This window comes from Nelusetta ayraudi, unplaced genomic scaffold, assembly GCF_046127955.1.
Source record: "Nelusetta ayraudi isolate G7.1 ecotype Tasmania unplaced genomic scaffold, CSIRO-AGI_Nayr_v1 ptg000063l, whole genome shotgun sequence".
NCBI classification, from domain to species: domain Eukaryota; kingdom Metazoa; phylum Chordata; class Actinopteri; order Tetraodontiformes; family Monacanthidae; genus Nelusetta; species Nelusetta ayraudi.
In genome coordinates, this window is record NW_027466113.1 from 3,134,572 (window position 1) to 3,153,828 (window position 19,257).

The following is a 19,257-nucleotide window of genomic DNA, read 5'->3' on the forward strand; positions in this document are numbered from 1 at the left end:
GCAGCAGTGCCGTACCAGGGAATCATTGGGTGATCTAACCCCCCAATTCCAACCCCGAATACTGAGTGCCAGGCAGGGAGGGAGGCAATGTGTACCATCTTTACAGTCTTTGGTATGACTCGGCCAGTTGAACCCACAATCTACCAGTCTCAGGGTGGACACGCTACCACTAGACCACTGAGCTGGTCATCCAAATGATGACGACTTTCCCAAACTATAAAAGGAGTGCCAAGTTGGTCAAAACAATGTTGACACTTAATGTGGGGGGAAAAAATACAACAACCATGGCACAATTCCAGAACTCCTCTACTGACTATATACACATATATACAGTATGTACATAAAATGACAAAATATTATATCAACATACCTGCATTTATATTGTTTATATGACCTAATATTGCATCATATATCACTCTTAGATGTTTGAAGAAATTATACAGATTATTCTAAGTAAGAATACAAAAAGGTAACTTGAATGCACATATTGTGAGGTAGAGAAACAGGTTTAATGGCAGTCAGTCAAATCAGCAGAATAAAAAAACACAAATATATACAAAAAACTACGATCCAACGTCATCTTCGAGGTCCAATGCTGCCACCTGGCTGCCAATCTCTGTATTTCATGTTGATTTTGGGTTGACGCCTGAGCACAGTGTCGCCTTGGTCAATGTCTCTGGGCTGATCGTAAATTGTTGATATGTGAAAATCAGTTCTGGCTTTCTTTACTGGGTGCTTGAGCAGTTTCTCCCCGTGATACCTGCAGAAATGACATTAGATAGTATGAGGAGAGTGAGAGCAAGACATGACCTAACTGAAAAGATGCAAGTAAAAAGGTGTCGCTGGTCTTTTATTCGCGGCTTTACACACCCAAAGCCTCTTTTGCAGCGCGGATGTTGACCTTCATTGTCAAGAGCTTCACTGATTCCAACCTGGCTGCTTCCCAACCCATCACCATCCTTCCAGCCCTGCTTCTCCATCACGCGACGGCCAAATCCCTTCAAGACAAATCAGTGGAAAGTAGTAAAAATTTGGCCAAAACAAAAATAACAATAATGAAGTACTACCTGAGAGTAACATAAAACATCCACTTACTTTAGTGAACCTCTCAAAGCTGCCAATCGTCTGACTGTGTACTGATGTGTCTTCCAGACCCTCCCGCAGCCGCCTTTCATACTGCATGCGGACAAAGTCGCGTGCATCCATGTCACCTCCGTCTGTTCAATGAAATTCAATTTTGATTAAAGACAATCAAACTCTGCAGAATTAATTCACTTTAAATAATAAAGTAACATAAAATAATATAGAAAGAAATGTTAAGGAAGCTATATTGATAAAACAAAGAAAAGAAAACAAGTGACATATTGGAAAAGGAGTGAGCAGAAGCATAAATCATGGTTCGATATATCAAACGGGACAGTCACAGATGTAAAACGAGGGTTTCATACCTTTATCGTAGTAAACACTCATATCGACGTCCCAGTCGTCTGTCGTTTGTTCGTCAAAATCTGAACAGGGGCGACAGGAAACACAAGTTAAACTCAAGAGAACACATTTTTTCAAGCAAATTAATCTTTGTGTGTTTCAGTGACGCACCTCCTTCTTCCTCCTGCCAGTACTGGGCATCAGTGTAGAAGACCAGGCCCGAGCCGCCCTTCTCCCACTTGAGCTCCACCTCCTCCTCAAACAGCCTCTCTTTGCTTCGCTCCTGGCTGGTCACGTCGTCGTGCAGAGCCTCGTGCCGCTCCCACTCCTCACAGCGGTCGTCGTCCTGCACACGTCAGACACAGCATCCACATCTATCAACCACAGCAGCAGCTACAACCAAGCGGTGGCGTGTGTGCCTGCACGTGTGTGTATGTGCGTGCCTGTGTGTGAAACCTACATCATCAGCCTCTGACTGCTCCTCCTCCTCCTCCTCCTGCTGCTCCTCCTCCTCTTGCTGCAGCTCTACCTCCTCTTCTTCCTCCTCCTCCTCCTGACTCCTTCTTGTCTCTGCGTGCTCCTCTCTCTGTCTCTGTCTGGAGCCTGCAGCAGCAGTCAAAGATCCCGGTCCAGATATTTCGTGTCCAGTGGCTGTCAGCACAGTTTCCTCTGTGGCCGGGAGAGTCCGAGTGTTGCGATACTGGAAGGGCACGTTGCCGTAGCGCCGGTTGGATCCGGTCTTGGGGAAGGTGAGGCCCAGCTTGGGGATGAGACGTGGCGGGAGGCGGCAGCACTGGATGAGCTGCAGGAACACCTTGACCGGAGTGCCAACGTTCCCGTTGGGCATGAGGGCCGGTGGGTTGAGCTCCACCAGGCCTCGCAGGTCGGCCTCGGTGAAAAACTCTGTCAGGGCCACCCGGTGGCGCTGCTCGTGCTTCGTCTTGTAGGGGAAGGAGCCATCATCTGAGAGAGCAGACAGCCGACACACAGAAACACAAAGTTGTCAGACTTGATGACTGATGACAAAATAATAACCACAACAAATTGAAAAAAACAATAACTTTATCATCATGGATCCACTGATGATGTCTTTATTTTTCAATTTAGTTTACTGGAAGATAATCATTCCAACTTTTAAAATGTGTTTACAATAGATCTTCTGATTTTGTCACGTGAAACCAGAACAGAGCAACTTTCTCAAACTGATAAAGCCAATTCACTTTGACTCTAAAATTACTTCAGAGACTGTTTACTTCATTTTAAGATTCAAGATTTAAGAACTTTATTCGTCAAATGCTCATGCCGGATGTGCAGTGAAATGTAAAAGTGACAATGCTAACCAGAGATACACCACCACCACCACAACAACTTTCACAGTATAGAAAGCGCTGCAGGAACAATCTAGAATAACACTATGTAACCAACGTTTTAATACAAAAAGAAGCACACCATATTTTTTTTTCACTCAGAGTCCAATTAACAACAAACTTACCGTTGTCGTTCGAAACTTTTACTCTTTTGACGACGCAGCGTCTCGCCAGCCAGTTGCCCTTTGAGTTAATCCAGTGATTCCCGGCGTACAGCTTGACGAACCTGTCGGCTTCTGATTCCCGCAACGACACCACGCAGCAGCAGGTCTTTGCCTTCCCCTTCACGCTCGACACCGAGCCGCTGCCGGTTTCTCGGTCGGCCGTCGACGAGCTGCCCCCCGGCTGGTCAACAGCTTCCGGTCCTTCTTTGGCCTCCCGGATAATTTCAGGTCGATGTCGGTAGTGAAAACACACAAAACCGCCGCTTTCGATGAACTGACTGAAATAGTTTCTGAGGTCCGCAGAGCGGAACGTTGCAGGAATGTTGCTCACAGCGAAATACACGGCGGCGACTTCGTCAGAGTCCGCCATTATTGTTTTCTTCTTCGTCTAGGAACGGCTTACGTCATCATGGCGGAAATTACGTCACTTCCGCTTCTTTTTCTTTATCGTGGGAATTACCGTCAATTCGTCTGATTTTCTAATTTATGTCAGTTTATTTTATTTTATGTTTATATCAGTTTATTTTATAAAATAGAGCTTTGGCATGACGTCATATCCGCATAAGTTGAATTTCCATCTGGCGACAAAATACACTATTTTGATGAATTCACACCTTTTAACAATGCTGATTTCTTAAAAAAAAAATAAAAAATGAATAAATAAATAAAATAAATAAAGATACAATACAATACAATAAGAAAATACAATTGATTTTCACCAAACACCTGTTATGGTGCCTTGCTCTGTCAGACACAACCAAGGTTCACTAACCCTCAGGCTGCCTCCCCATCTGGCCTTCACCCCTGGCTTTATTGCACTGTTGTGTTAGTAATGGGCAATAAAATGCTCTCAAGTCCAGACAGGGTGACATGGCTTTACACATCATAGTTACAAATTAATCATCTGAATTTAGAGTTAGTTTATATTATTCATCCACTTGACATCATGCAATAATAATAATAACGATGTTCTCTTGATATCTGAATCAAAAAAAGAAAGATAAGCACGACCTTGAGAATTTGGTTATATTCCAAAAATGAACTTCTGGCTTCAATTTTAGAGTGTGCATGTAAAACTTTCTGAACTGTAAATTAGGGCCATCAGCACTTTATCAGACAATTAATCGTAGCCAATGATTAGTGATTCCAAAAAGTAGATGCCAGGTCATTTGCGTTACATTTTTTTCAACACTAAATACCACACCATAAAATATTTCAAATTTTCAAATAAATCACAATGATGTTTTTGATCTCTCTAAACCTTTTTCTCTAACCATAACATTTACAGTAAAAAAGAAAAAAGATTGTCAATGTCTCTCCCTTGTTAAAATCTCTTAAATGTCAAAATGCCGTCTTCAAACGAGGTTGCTATAAAACCTTTAACTGTTAACAGTTAAAACTTAACTGTTTTTTTCATCTTTAGACTCATGTAGACAACAGCAGGTCATGATTTAATGCAGCAAATGAAGCAAAGGCAACCTGTATATTGAATTTTTTATCTCAGACCCCTATTGAACTGTGTATCCAGATTCTTCTTACACTTATGTATCTTGTAAAGAAAATACAATTATTTTATCGAAGAAAGACTGAGACCACTTTAATTCTGTGTGAGTTTAACAGAAATAGAAAACTGATAGAAAACGGATAAATGGCAAATGACAATTGATCATATTGATCAAGTTGACCGTAGGGGGTAAAAATAACCTTCCCAGTAGTACTGATAAAGTGGGCAAATGAACACTTACTGTATGAGCAGAAGGTCAAGGATACTATGGGACCATCACTGGCAGAGGTGAATGACTGAGGAAATCTCAGACTGGGAGGAAACATTTTGGTCAAATCAATATTTGGGGGAAAGTTTTCCAAAAAAGTAGACAAATTCAGTGTATTGGGAACATGTCACAAATCTCTTTACAATACATATATTTTCTTCATTTAATGCCACAGTCTCAAATTTCTAAAAGCAGTTTCCGAAAGGGACAAACTGGCTCCGGTGCTTCTTTCCCAACCATTACGTCACAAATCCCCACACCAGGACTGTTTTGCTCACTGGCTCTACGGATCCCACAGTTGTTCCACTTATAGAACATGGGCCTGTTTTATTGTTATAGTCCTGTTTGGAGATAAGCGCCTGTCCTCCGTGTCTGTCTCTGCCTGCTCCTAACCTCTATAAACAAGACTCTTATCAAGGACTTTTACGACTGTCAGCATGCTTGACAGAGCTCCACCACTGCCAAGGTCACTAAAGGCCACTCTGCCGCCTTGTTGCAGCATAACGTCATGCACTTCGTCCAAAAATAAAATTGAGGTGGTGGTTCCTTATCATCCCGCAGGTGTATCACGTCTCGGTATGAACAAGGCCTGTGTCATAATGACTACCACCACTTCAGAGCAGTCAGGGCTGTGTAAGCTACGGACCTCCCGGCCAGAACTGCTCAGGAGGTCGATTGAGATAAAACAAATATTCGGTGACTGGCGCTGCCAGTGATTCTGGAGTATCTGCCTCGTAATCACTTTATTGCTGTCGTTTACTTCACGAACTGGCCTTGACTCGGGCTCCTCTACGTTTCACATGCTCCCCTGGAACTTTTAATATCACCCAGATTAGCAGCAGAAACACCATTTAAAAAGGACAGTGTGTTTTGTGCGGCGTCACCAATCAGTATAAAACGTTATAAATACCAGATCCACAGTGAAATACATGGACAATGAGATGGTTTACTTGTGAACAACAATAAAGCAATTTGCTTATCAGCGTCGGACCTCCGTGCCAGGCACCAGGCAGATAACAAATTAGGCTAAATTTCCCCCATCAGGTGGCAGGGTGTCGCAGTGCCAGTTTCCGGCATCGTACTACAACTGGAATTCCAAAAGTTCCACCCTGTTTTTAGTCTCAGTGGGAACAAATAACTGAAACAAACAAACAAACAAACAAACAAACAAACAAACAAACAACCAGGAGTGAAGCTGAACCATTGTTATAAGCGTCGGCCATGTGTTGGGTTGTGCGTTTCAGCCTTCCATGCGTGAATCACCCAGCCAACAAAAAGCAGCAGTTTGTCGCACTGTCACACCCGTTTCAAAAGAAATTAATCCTGCTGACTGTGTTGACCTTCTGACCTCGCCTTGAAAATCACATTATAGTTGATACCAGTGTGAATGTTTAAAAAAGAATACTGAACAGACAGTAAACTTCACATGAGTCACACAGCCCTCAGGATGAACTGCTGTTTCATTCAGGTTCACGATTTAATTGTTGCTGCGAAGTGAACTCAAGTTTAAGTTGAAGGAAGACAAGTAGCTGGATTATAGCTTTATGGATATACAGCATAATCTTACTTTTACAATGGCATGAGTTATTGGCTCATAAAACACATAGGACCATCAAATACATATAATACATAACATGTTTACAATAAAATTTTGGCTTCTAAGACATGTTGTCAGCAGGTCAAGTCTGAGGTTTTCATCGGACGAGAGAATAAAGACGGACTGAAGATGGAACCGTTTCTCTGACTCGATCACAATAGATTCCAGATCCACTGAGGCCTGAGATCAGAACCTAACAACTCATTAAGACTTTCGTTATCGTCGATGGAAGTTGACTTTGGAAAAATGTTGCTGTGTTTCTGTGGAAAGTCGTTCCAGTGTGTGACTGCTGCAGCTGCTCCGCCACGCCTGTCTGTGTCCTTCACCACAGAAACCACTCAGTGCTTCTGGTTCCTTTGTGCCTGGTGGCAAACACAGGGCCAGTTAACCTGATGATGTAACATCCTGCAAAATTCAATCTAACAATGTAATTTTAATCAGTGTAAGAGTGTATGCGGATGTCCATCCTTTACGTCTTTTATCTGCTTAATTTTACAGAACTTTTATGAGAAAACACAATTTTTTTTCAAAGAAATCATCCCTTTGTGATTTCACAAAAGGGAACTAATGCCTCATTGACACCCACATCAGTGACAAGATGTCCAGCCGGGTGCTGACTCTGCCTGCTGAGACGTCTTTGCAACCAGCTCCTCTTGTGTTTCACAAAGCAAGAGACTTCATGTTCCACGTTGAAGTTTAAAACACCTGAAAAGTTAAATTTAAAACTAGAACCTATATTTTATTTCTGTGTTGACCTGTCTTGTTTATTTTAGGGGGGGAAGAAAAAAAAAAAGAACACCTAATATGGATTTAACTGGTAGGTCAATGGCCCCTGGCTGCCTTGGCCTCCTTCCAGCGCTGCAGGTGTGAGGTAGCATCAGCAGCAGCAGCCGCAGCTGCAGCTGCAGCAGCGACGTGGCACGGAGCAGCAGCTGATTAGCTCTTAGTCCTTGGTAGCTTGGTACTGCCTGGGTTAACGACACCAGCGGACTGATAAGGACGCAGCCTCTTCGATATGCAACTTGCAGTAATGGGAAGTAACCAAGTACAAATACTTTGGTACTGTACTTAAAATACTTTTTTTCCCCAGGTGTCTGTACTCTTCTGGAGCATTTCTTTTTCTGACGACCTTTTACTTTTACTCTCTACATTTGTACACAAATATTTGTACTTTCTACTTTCTTACATTATAAAAAAAGAAAAGAAAAACACACTTGTTGCTTTTGTGTTTAAAGTGTTTAAAAGATACAAATCTTATTTAAAGTAATTCACTTATCACTTAGTGCAGCTATTTGAATGACGCTGTTCTACAGTTAAATATAAAACTGGATCATGTTTTAGAAACAGAATATTTAAAGGACCTCGGCCTATCACCAAACGTATATAATAACTTCTATTATTATCATGTATTATGTTACATTATATTACATTTATTATATTATATTATATATAAATATATATACTTTTTAATTAAGTACATTTTAGCCTTTGAACCTGTATTTTTTTTACTTTCACATGAGTAAAGGAGTTGATTAGTACTTGAATGAGTACTTTTACTCTTACCAGAGTATTTCTTTGTGACAGTATCTGTATGAAATACCTGTACTTTTACTTCGGTTACAGAAAGAATTGAATATTTTTGCCACCTGTGTCAGCTTGATTCCTCCAGCAGCAGCAGCAGCAGCAGCAGCAGCTCAGTCTTCATTGAGAAAAGCTTATCAGCCTTCGAGGGCTGTTGAGTCAGAACCACCGCTGCTTGTTTTTACAGCGTATTGACAAGTCAAGGTTCACCCAGCGGGAGGGCGGGGCGGGGGTGGATGGGTGGGGGCTTATATATACAACTGGTGAAATCGAGGAAATAGCAGTCGCACCTGTGAGCTCCTGAGAAGCACCACCACCTCCACCTCCTCCTCCTTCACTGGGCTCTCCTGACGTCTGTCCCATGGACCTGGAGTGCGAGTGCTCCAGCGACCGGAAGTACCACCCCACCATCCTCTTCAACATCCTCAGTGGGATGGATGTCGGTGGGACCACCGGGATCGGCCAGGACGACCTCCTCGGCTACGGCGCCGCCGCTGCCGCCGCTCCTCGCAGGTGCAGCTGCGAGGAGCAGCGGCGGACCGTGTGCCTCCAGGACCCGTCCGAGATCTGCAGGGACGCCACGGCCATTCTGGTCAAGACCGTCCGCTTCATGAAGAACCTGCCCGCCTTCAACCAGATGCCCCGCGCCGACCAGTTCTCGCTGCTGAGGAGCTGTTGGGCGCCGCTCTTCATCCTGGGTCTGGCCCAGGAGCGCCTGGACTTCCAGGTGACCGACACCCCCACTGACAGCATGCTGAAGAAGATCCTGCTCAACCGTCAGAACGGGCCCGGCCAGCAGGGGGAGCAGCCCACCATGGCCGGAGTCAGCAAGCTGAAGTCCTGCCTCAGAAAGTTCTGGAGTCTGGATCTGAGTCCCAAGGAGTTTGCCTACCTGAAAGGGACGGCCATCTTCAACCCAGGTAGATCCTTCTCCTCCTCCCCCTCTTCGTCCTCCTCTTTCTCCTATTCTTTCTGCTGCTGCTCCTCCTGCTGTCTCCTGCTCCTCCCCGAGCTGCTGCTACTTCTCCTTTTCCTCCTCCTCCTCATTCTCCTTCTGCTGCTCTTCCTCGTCCTTCCCCTCCTCTTTCCTCTCCTTCCTGCTCCACCTTTTCTTCCATCTCCATCTCCTCCTTCCTCTTCCACCACCTCTTCCTCCTCCTCCTCCTCTTCCTTCTCCTTTGTGTCCTCCTCATCCTCCTTCTGCTCCTCCTCTGCATCCTCATTTCCCCCCTCCTCCTCCTCCTTCCTCCCCTCCCTGCCCCTACTCCTCCTCCTTAGTTCCAGACACCTATCTGCAGTGTGTGAGTATGTGTGTGTAACTCCAGTGTCTCCTCTTTGGACAGATGTTCCAGACTTGAAGGCCACGCTGTTTGTGGAGAGCCTGCAGCAGGAGGCCCAGCACGCCCTCAACGAGGTGGTGCAGATCCTCCACCCCGGCCACCAGGAGCGCTTCGCCCGGATCCTCCTGGCGGCCTCCCTGCTGCAGAGCATCACGCCCAGCCTCGTGTGCGAACTCTTCTTCAGGCCCGTCATTGGACAGGCCGACCTTATGGAGCTACTGGTCGACATGCTCTTCTTCAGATAGGGAACCAGCTGTCTGCTGCACCTGCCTGTCAGCTGCTTGTCCATCAGAATGACAGCGGACTGGAAGGTCACAGCACAGTGACCCCACTGAGGCCGGGGTCATAAGACTGACAAGACTTTGTGGGCCCAGAATGACAAAGATGACGTCAGCATGAGGACTGTTATTATTACCATTATTATTATTGTTATATTTTATCTTGAAGACATTTTCTGTTTTCTGTGGTGTTGTAAATAACTGAATTCTATACTGAAATAGTAAATAAATATATTTTTTATACGTGAACATAATGCACAAAAACAAGTGTTTGTGGTTTTGTTTTTTGTTTTTTTTTACCTGAGTGGGGTTTTTTTCATCATACAATAGCAGCGCAGGTCGGATTCATGATGTAATACTCAATCACTTTTATAAATCATCAAGTAGTTTTTTTATTTTTTATTTTTTTTATCAAGTATTAGGCCACACTCGGAGGCAACCACGACCGCTCCCCACCTCTTTGTGGTCCTTTGTCTCCCTCTAGTGCTAGATGGTGGTACTGACACATACCGAATCTAATCTGACAAACTGAGGCGGAGCATGAAATCAGATTCACACAAAAATCTAAATCAATGCTAAATAAAAGATACTGCGTATTCAACTCGAATGCACCTTTTTAAAGCTAAACCTATTTTTTTTGGGGGGTAGAATGCAAAATTTAAGCTATCCGTGGAAACTTTGATGCTGGAAAGCTGCAGGCTACGTGTGAGCGACGGGGCGCTCATTCTTGTCTCTCACAGCTCAGCCTGTGGTATGTTGGTTGTGAAACTGTGAGCCTTTCCATGACACTGCATACAGGTAAAACTGGAATGTGTTGGTGGGGGCAGAGAGACGCAGCAAACAGGGTTGAGCAGGGCAGCAGCAGCAGCAGCAGCAAGTTTGAAAGTCTCTCTGCTTGGAATAGAAAAAGTTAAGATTCATCATCATTTTTCTTGGAAGGAACTTTTTGTCTCATGTGGAATTAAAAAAAAAAGATCTTTCTCCTCTTAGGTTTTTGTCCAATTCAAGGCAACTGATGAATCAAAACAAACTGAAAAGGCCTGCACTCTGTCAGTTTGATCTTCTCCTCAGTTGTAAATACTCAAAGTGGGAATGAAGCACATTTTGAAGTCTGCGCTTGTTGGAGAAATCCAGACATCAGGCTGGTCCCCGCTGCTTTGCAACCGACAGAGACAAACCCAGGGATTTTATTTCCTTTTTGACAGAACCAGCCAAACTAGTTTCTCCCTTTGCTCTGGGCCAAGAAGGCCTGTGTGGTGCGGCACGGTGACCTCCCGAGACAACAATAATTCAAATGATTCAGCAGAATAGTAGGCTAAAGAGTAAAAAAAAAAATGTTGTGAAAGGGACTCTGTTAACACGGAGAGCAGAAGAAATGAAGCCAATGTGGCTAATGAACTTATTTTGCTTTGGTTCTCCAGCAAAGTCGACTAACTTTTATGTCGGAACATTCTTCCTTATCAAATACACATCAAAAGACAAAATAGAGGATGATTTTTTTTTTTTTTTTTTAATTATTCTGTTAAAAACAGGAGATGGCCAGTGAATAAAAAAAACTAAACAGTTTAACAACCAAGAAAGTAACATCAGTACGACAACATGTGCATCCAAATATGGCTTAAAAAAAACGTTCTGCAGCTTCGGGGTCAAGACAATCTTTTAAAAAAAAGAAGTTAATATGGCAGGAATTAGCGACCCCAGACAAACCTGTGCATGTACAACCATTGCATAACGACAACAACAACAATCACACAATGAAGAATGGCGACAGTTTCCTCTCACACTCAGTCTCTGGATAAAGACACACTGGTCGCTTTAAACACTGTACACAAATACACAAAGCAGTTTTAGCAACTCTTCTAGTGTATCAACGTAGGTATAAAAAAATAAAAAATAAAAAATAAAAAAAGTTCATCTATGGAAAATGTCATTCTTAACAGCAAAGCAGCCAGACTCAATCGCTCAGGATAACAAGGTGCTCCAGTCAGTAACAGCAAAAGGGAGGATTTTAAAAGTAAAGGGGAAGAAGGGAGGAGGGGCTGAGGTTCCAGCGTGTTAAGCTTTTGTTCTGTGTGGCTCTTCAGAGAAGGAGGGGAGCTCCGGACGAGTCCGTCTCCGTCTCGTGGTGGTAGGCCGAGTAAGCTGTGGTGGTGCTGGAGGAGAACGCTGAGGGACAAGAACGTTTGAGTGACTTGAGGGCTAACATCCACCTTTACACAAACAACGAGAAGGGAAAAAAACCCTGTCTGGTACTGATTCAACTGCCACTGATTCATCATGATTGTTAGCCTAAGCAGGTTCTTCTCTGCTCGTGACCACATGTTGGGAAAAGTCCTTCCTGAGTGGAGATTTTTAGAGATTTTTTTCCACTCAACTATTGGTTTGAATGAAGGAAAAAAAAACATTTTTTTTTTCTTATTTATTTTATTAGATGGCATCTTACCATCTTATCCCTCAGAGCAACAGCTCCTAAATGGCCAACATAACCAAAATAAAAGTTACTTTCAACATTTTGAGGACATTTTAATAGTTCAGCATCTACACCTCCATCACAATGAGGATGAGAGACATCTGATGGCTTTTCTTTTTTGCATTTTTCATACCCCGGTGTAATATAATAATAATCCAACTACAACGTAAGACCAAACATACTGTTGACATATAATGTTGCAATTCTTTTGTCAATGTTTCCATCTAAACTACAAGTCACTAACTACTGTAAGAACTACAGACGCCTGAAACACTTGGGTAGAAGTTTTTCAAAACGGCCGAGTTTGATTTTCACCTTGATCGATCCCAAACAGGCCAAAACATTCACAGCTCTTCTGGGAAAATTCTAGAAAAGTCCTTAATGGTATGTAACAGGACACCAGCTACTTCACAATAACGGGCTGCTGCACCGTCATCCATCTGAAAGGCAAGGTGTTCCCCTGATGACATCATATAACGCTTGCACATATTTAATGGGACCTGATCCGCAGCGCTAACAGGCGGTGTCGAATGACCTCTGAGCTGCTGGGCTAGAAAAGAGAGAGATTGATGGGTGGGTGTAAGGTGGCGGGGAAAGGCGGTGGCGGCGGGGGTGGGGGGGCTAATGAGCAAGGGATTTTCATATGCAGAGAAAAGGGAGAGAGGAATGCGGGGCTTTCACTGTCTAACGAGAAGCATGCCAGTGGAAAGTGGAGACGAGGTGAGAAAGAGCCTGGAGCTGCAGCAGCAACAGACAAAAGACCGCAGAGACTTGAGTCGCCGGGCCATAATTACACCTCGGCATCAGAGCTAATGAAGGCCGTAAATCTGTGAGCATGAAAAATATAAGCACCGTCAACAGGGCTAGGATAAAACAACAAGCAACATTGACAGTGTTCAGCAGCTTTAACAGTGTTAAGCGGTGTCCACACCATGAAACCGTCTTCAGCAGTATTAACTGTGTTACTCGGCATTAACAGTGTCACGTGTTAAGCAACAGCAACCGTGTTAAGCAGCACTACCCTGGACACGTTGCATCATCTTTAACAGTGTTAAATAATATTAACATAGTTCATCAGTTTGTACAGTGTTACGCAATAATGATCAACATAAAGTTGTGTTAACGATGTTGGGCAACGTTAACACTGTTCATCAGTGTTCACTGTACTAAGCAACGTTAACAGCATTAAGTAACGTTAGCAGTGTTAGGTAGCACTAACCTGGTTAGGTTAGGGTGAAGCAGTGTTCAGCAGCATTAACGGGGTTCAACAGTTTTAACAGCTTGAACAGCGTTAAGCATTGCTAAGCAGCACAAACACCGTTAATTATGGTGAGCTGTGTTAACACCATTACACAATGTTAACAGTATTACGCAGCGATAACCTGGTTACCTTAAGATGAAGCAATGTTAAGTAGCATTAACAGCATTACATAGTGTTAAGCATCATAAACAGGGTTCAGCAGTGTGAACAGCATTGACAGGTTTCATCAGTGTGAAGCAACGTTAAGCAGCGTTAACGGGGTTCAGCAGCGCTGAAGGGTTCAACTCTCTAGTAGCACTCCATGCACTGTTTTTTTTTTTGACTGGGTTGAACTCTCTAACCTACTGCTGACGCTTTCTGCAGCTGATTGAGTTGCACCCGAGTCTGTGGCCTTTCTGTGTGGAGTTTGAATGTTCTCCCTGTGTCTGCTTAGGTTCTGTCAGGGTTCTCCACACCCCCCCCCCAACTATACACAAGCAGTACTCACTCCTCCCGCTGTGGTGTCTCATTTTCCTCGCCAGCTCGTCTGATGGCGTCTGCTCCGACACTTTGACCTCAGGAACTGTAGCAGACAGAGAACACACACACACACACACACACACACACACACACACACACACACACACACACACACACACACACACACACACACACACACACACACACATTCCTCTGTCATGTGTGCAGTGTTGCAGTGCAGGTGAGCAGCCTGTGCAGACTTGCCTCCCTGAAGACAAGGCGTCTATCATGAGGTGGCAGGCTGACAGATGATTGGTTCGCTCAGGGCATAAAAGAATCACAGAGCCAACCAATGAGCTGCGTCGGATTCAAACAAATTTTGGCCAAAATAATAAAACCAGAAGCGTGAGGAGGTTGTGAAGTTGTCGGTCCTTACAGTCGCTGCTGATGAAGGTCATAGTTTCATTGCCGCTGTCGGGGGGAAGGGTTCCATCGCAGCGCCCCCCGGTGTTGGTGTTGGTGTTGGTGTTGGTGGTTGGTCGCCGCCCCACCGCCTGGCTCCTGTTCTTCTGGTTCTTGCGGGTGCTGATCCGAATGACGCCATGCACCAGCCGGCACTCGGCCTCGCGCTCCTGCAGGTTGAGGTCCTGGGCGACGCTGTAGATGAGCTCGCTGATCTCGTTGGTCTTGCGGGAGAAGGAGGAGTCGGAGGTGCAGCGGGCCAGCTGGTCGATCTGGTGCAGGGCATACAGCTCCAGCAGCTTCTTGCTGATCAGAGAGTCCACGTCGCTCAGCTGTTCCGGCTCCTCCTCCTGGTCGTCGTCCATCGACAGCAGACTGGCACCGCTGACAGGGCGCCGGCTGTCCCCGCCGCCCCCTCGGCCGGGTGTTCGACTGCCCCTCGAGGAGGTGACCGGGTACACCACCGTCTGGCCCGCGATGCGAACGTCCGGGTAGCGGAAGCTGTCGCTGGTGGGCAGCTTGGAGTGTCTGCTGGGTTGGCCGTCAGCAGCCCCGCCCCCTACGCCCTTTGGGGGGCGAGACTCTGCACCAGGTTTGGGCGGGTGGTCCGTGGAGCTCTCGGCGCCGGCGGCGGTGGCGGGCAGGCAGGGCTCCCGGCTGCCGTAGAAGCCGCAGGTGAGCAGGCAGCAGATCAGGGCCTTGCAGGAGCTCCAGCCCAGGGAACTGCAGGAACCACAGGTGTGACGGCCCGCCGGCCCACCACCGTCAGCTGACCCAGGGATGAACCCGATAGTCTCAGACCCTCGGCCCGTCCCCGTCCTGGGGTGGCTGCGGCTGCGGCTGTGTCTGTGGTGGTCGGAGTGATACTGCTGCTGCTGATGATGATCTTTGTTTGAGTCCTGGCTGGTGGAGCTGTCCCGGGAAATAGTCCTAGCCGGCCGGTATTTGTCCACCCTGGAGCTGGAGCTGTGGTGGTGCTGCTGGTGGTGATGCTGCTGGTGGTGTTTGTGGTGGCGGGAGGTGGCCGGGGCCCCGGAGCTGTGGCCCTTCATGGCTCCAGGAGCCTGGAACCTGCTGGTGGAGGGACACCGTCACTGAGAGCAGCAGGCAATAAGCTCCTAACCAGGCCCTGCAGCCTTCAACACAACAGCAGCAGCAGCAGTGACACATCCCAGTAAAGCAGTGGTTCTCAACTGGTGGAGTATCGGGACCATCATTGTTTTTTTCCCTTATCATGAAGTTGCAAAACCAAATAAACGCTATTTCTAGTCAATAAATTAATTTGTGTATCCTGCACAACCAACATTTTATCTTATCTGTCAATTTATTGATTGATTTATCACGCAAAACGCTGCATCAAAGAGTTCTGCAGTGTCTCCAGTGTAACATCCCGTCTTTGACTCCGACAGTGTCAACACAACACACTGATGTTGCCCAGGACGTCGCGCCCTGTTTGGCCTGACGATAAACATGCAGTTGAAAAATAAATTTAAAAAAAAGTAAAGTAAAGTAAAGAAAACATTTTTTTTTTTTTTTTTTTAATGTGGACAATTCTCAGGTAAAGCTTCACTTACCGCACAAGCTGAACCACTGGTGGTTCTCTTTGCGTCGCTTTACGTGTTGAACGTGCGGAACCGCGGAAGTCTGACGGACTAAAAGTTGCTGTTCGCGCCGCAAACACGGCAGAGAAAAGACTCCAAGTCGGACGCGCATTGACTTCCGGCGACTTTAGCGCCGCCAAGGGCGAACTTTCCCCTCCGAACTAGCCGCGGCTGCCTCGGCCGGACGAGACTCTTCGGCTCATCGGTGTGGTTGGACTTTTTCCGAAGGGGAGAAACCAAAGTCCCGAGTCGTAGTCCCGACAGCCTCCCAGTGTTTGGCTATCACCTGCGGCTACGGCTAATCCCTGGCAGCTCCTGCACCCACCCACAGGTGAGCTGTGACGTCACAGCAGGCGGATATAAAAGCTCAGGCGAGAGAAACGAAGTGAGACGAGACGAAACGATGAGCAAAAATGAATGAATCCGTAGATAAATAGATTTTTCTAAAGGGAAATCCACAAAAAATATTAATTTTCATCCTATTGTAATGCTTTGGTCAAACAAAAATAATGAGACTTTTCACCAGCGTGCATTCAGCATGCACTGAATGCATGCTGGGATTGGTTTGTTTTTTTTTCTTCTTTTTTCTTCTTCTTAAGGGCTGGACTGCAGAGCCAGCAGGTGTTTTCCAACCTCTATCTTTCATTCTGCCCCACTTTTCCCTCCGGACAAACACTTCATCATCGTCCCTTTGAAACAGTGGGGCCACCTCAACAGGAGTGTAGTGCAGAGCAGTGCTTTCACAGCGGACACACTGAAGCAGGAGCCTAGCTAGTCAAACGTGTTAAAATTTATTTTTTCCACACATATAAGAAGAAACACAAAGTCTAAAAAGAAACAACTACATCGTATACACTGGGCCTTTATGTATTACAAAATGTGCTTTTGTTGCATATTTTCCATGCACATGCAGTTTTGTTTTGATGGTCATCTAATAAGTACGTTTTCACAAAAGAAATTTCAAAACGCTAAGACACTGTAAAAAATAAAAATGACTCACATGCTACAATGACAATAAAAATCTATTCTCTTCTATGTAAACAAATCATAAAAGTACAAATCAAAAGACATGAGCCTAAGCTAAATTCAAGTCAAATACCTTGTTCTTCCCTTTCTTACTCTATAAATATCTTATTTTATTTTTATCAATCTTTTTAATCAATATAATGTTCCTTCTCTTTTGCACTACATTTTGCTGCTGTAATTATGCAAATTTCCCCAATGAGGCATTCTATTCTATCTATTCTATTCTAACCTCCATCCAGCCATTTTCTATCACCATGTTGCTGCAGGACATTTATTTACACCCAAGCTGAACTTTGACCTTACATACTCAGAGGTTGTGGGCTAGTCCTGGACTTGACCAGTGTTTTTGTTGGGACCTGGGTGATGATCCTTCTTTCACCATTTGCCACCGAGATCTGGCCCAGCCGCGGGTCCGAGTCGATCTCGTAGCGGTATTGGTAGCCCTCCATCACGTCCCGACACGCGTCTCGCATCTCCACGATCCACGTCTTCATGCCTTTGCGATTCAAGTAGAGCACAAAGAGGAAGACCACGCCCACCAGGCCCAGCACCAGCCCCAGGAAGACGTAAGAGGTCTGCATGCCCAAGTCGGCCCCCGCTACCTGGGCAGGACCCTCGCAGCCGACCGCCTGGGGGCTGAGTGCCCAAAGCCGGCTGTGGTTCAGCCCCCTTGGCCAGGAGCACCTGAGGTCGTCCACGTCCACCTGGGCTCTCGACTCGTTCAGCCAGGCCACCAGGGGGCGTATGTCGCAGGAGCAGCTGTAGGGGTTGTGGCCCAGCAGGAGGCGCAGATTCCAGAGCGTGGCCAGCTCCTGCAGGGCCTCAGCCCTCAACGTCCTCAAGTTGTTGTGCGAAAGGTCCAACTCCTGCAGCCTGGTGAGTCCAGAGAAGATCCCGGCAGGGAGCGACACCAGAGAGTTGTGGCTCAGGAAGAGCTGCTGCAGGTTAGGCAGGTAGGAGAACATGGCCGGCCACAGGTAGGCCAGCCGGTTCGCCGACAGGTCGAGGCTGAGGAGCCCCCCGAGGGCTCCCCAGCGCAGGGCCGTGCTCAGGTCCGCCAGGGCGCTGGAGTTGTAGAGTGAGCGGCTGAGGTTGAGCTCCTGCAGGGGACTGGTAACGATGCTGAGGGCTTCCGGGTGGATGAGGCTCAGGAGGTTCCCACTCAGGTCCAGCAGGCGCAGGTTGAGGAGAGCCGAGAAACAGTGGGAGGCCACCTCAGTGAGCCTGGGGAGACGAGTCACAGTCAGACACCTGCTCTCAACACACTCATCCTCATGTCTCAACACAACGACATATCATCGGCAAACTGCAGAAAAATAAACTCACAAAAAATTGTTTTTTTTTATTTATACAAAAATTGGTTATATATCTAGTATTATTCTAGATTGTTCCTGCTGCTCTCTCTTTATTTACTGCAAATGTTGTTTTTTGCTGTTTCCACAATCAGCTATGATATTTCCCTCTGCATCCAGCTTGAGCATGTGGCCAATAAAGTTCTTGACTCTTATAAAAGTTGTTTTTTTTATTTTAAAGAAAGTTAGTGCAGATATTTTTACTTTATTAATTAACAAAACACACACACAGAGTTGACCTCACCTATTATTGCTGAAGATGACGTTGGTGACATTGTCCAGCCCCACAAAGGAATCAGCTCCAATCCGGTGAATGTTATTCCCAGTGATGATGAGAGTCTTTACATATCCAGGAAAACTTTGCGGCACCACGTGCAAATTCTCAGAGACGCATTTTACAGTTCGAGAGACGGCAAAACACTCACACCTGGCGGGGCACTCTGAACAGTTGTGGGCTGCAAAGAACAGGACCCCCAAAAACACTTGGACTACTAAAAGAGCAAACATCTCGGACAAGCAGCCGATTAATATGTTGAATTACTCCAGAAAAAAATTCCAAACTAAAGCAAAATGGTTTTGGGGCAGATACAGCAGCAGCAGCAGCAGCAGCTCCTCTGAATGTGCTTCGCTGAAAGAATAAAGGAGCCTGTAAATTGATGATAGTTCATATCACACAGCCCGCCGAGTGAAGACGCTGCTGGTTCTCTTAAAGGTACAGGGAGCAATCAGAGCGTCCGCAACATTTCAACTCAGTCCAACAAAAGGAAACCAGTGACCGTAAAATTGTAAACTGATAGAAAACTTTACTGTATCGCTTACATGCCGGTAAAACAAACAAACATTATTTAAATAAATACACAATGTAATGAAATATATTGCTTGAACTTACAATTTAGCAGATTTACAGAATTGTTTACTAAGAGCATTCATTTTCTGTCTGACAACACAAACAATTCTAACAATAAAATAAAATGAAAAGAAATATGTATATATATTTTTTTTTACTGGGTATCACATGTTGGTCTGATGGAATATCCAGTTGCAATATGCTCTGTTCTCATCTATCTTGTAGTGGTTCAACATTAGGATGAATTTCATAACA

The 19,257-nt window shown here is 45.5% G+C and overlaps 4 protein-coding genes across 5 annotated transcripts; 1 reads left to right on the top strand and 3 right to left on the bottom strand.

The window, feature by feature from the left end:
- Positions 1 to 487: 487 nt before the first annotated feature.
- gpatch3 (G patch domain containing 3) lies at positions 488 to 3,354 on the bottom strand. The gene is made up of 7 exons (XM_076041005.1): positions 2,918 to 3,354; positions 1,886 to 2,388; positions 1,597 to 1,771; positions 1,449 to 1,508; positions 1,096 to 1,217; positions 871 to 998; positions 488 to 760 (listed from the first exon to the last, which is right to left on the bottom strand). The coding sequence occupies exons 1-7, from the start codon at positions 3,324 to 3,326 to the stop codon at positions 577 to 579; spliced, it is 1,581 nt and encodes a 526-aa protein (XP_075897120.1). The 5' UTR covers positions 3,327 to 3,354; the 3' UTR covers positions 488 to 576.
- A 4,843-nt stretch (positions 3,355 to 8,197) lies between these two features.
- On the top strand, positions 8,198 to 9,757 carry nr0b2a (nuclear receptor subfamily 0, group B, member 2a). Its single transcript, XM_076040920.1, has 2 exons — positions 8,198 to 8,826; positions 9,250 to 9,757. Exons 1-2 carry the CDS (start codon positions 8,268 to 8,270, stop codon positions 9,489 to 9,491), a joined length of 801 nt encoding a protein of 266 aa, XP_075897035.1. The 5' UTR covers positions 8,198 to 8,267; the 3' UTR covers positions 9,492 to 9,757.
- A 1,346-nt stretch (positions 9,758 to 11,103) lies between these two features.
- kdf1a (keratinocyte differentiation factor 1a) lies at positions 11,104 to 16,117 on the bottom strand. 2 transcript variants are annotated; one of them, XM_076041053.1, is made up of 4 exons: positions 15,751 to 16,117; positions 14,151 to 15,247; positions 13,743 to 13,817; positions 11,104 to 11,690 (listed from the first exon to the last, which is right to left on the bottom strand). In XM_076041053.1, the coding sequence occupies exons 2-4, from the start codon at positions 15,226 to 15,228 to the stop codon at positions 11,605 to 11,607; spliced, it is 1,239 nt and encodes a 412-aa protein (XP_075897168.1). In that variant the 5' UTR covers positions 15,229 to 15,247; positions 15,751 to 16,117; the 3' UTR covers positions 11,104 to 11,604. The 2 variants fall into 2 exon arrangements, with proteins under 2 accessions (XP_075897168.1, XP_075897169.1); XM_076041054.1 differs by having other exon boundaries at positions 14,151 to 15,250.
- Positions 16,118 to 17,102: 985 nt separating this feature from the next.
- Positions 17,103 to 19,229, bottom strand: LOC142898343 (trophoblast glycoprotein-like). Its single transcript, XM_076041254.1, has 2 exons — positions 18,400 to 19,229; positions 17,103 to 18,027 (listed from the first exon to the last, which is right to left on the bottom strand). Exons 1-2 carry the CDS (start codon positions 18,660 to 18,662, stop codon positions 17,103 to 17,105), a joined length of 1,188 nt encoding a protein of 395 aa, XP_075897369.1. The 5' UTR covers positions 18,663 to 19,229.
- Between the last annotated feature and the right edge of the window lie 28 nt (positions 19,230 to 19,257).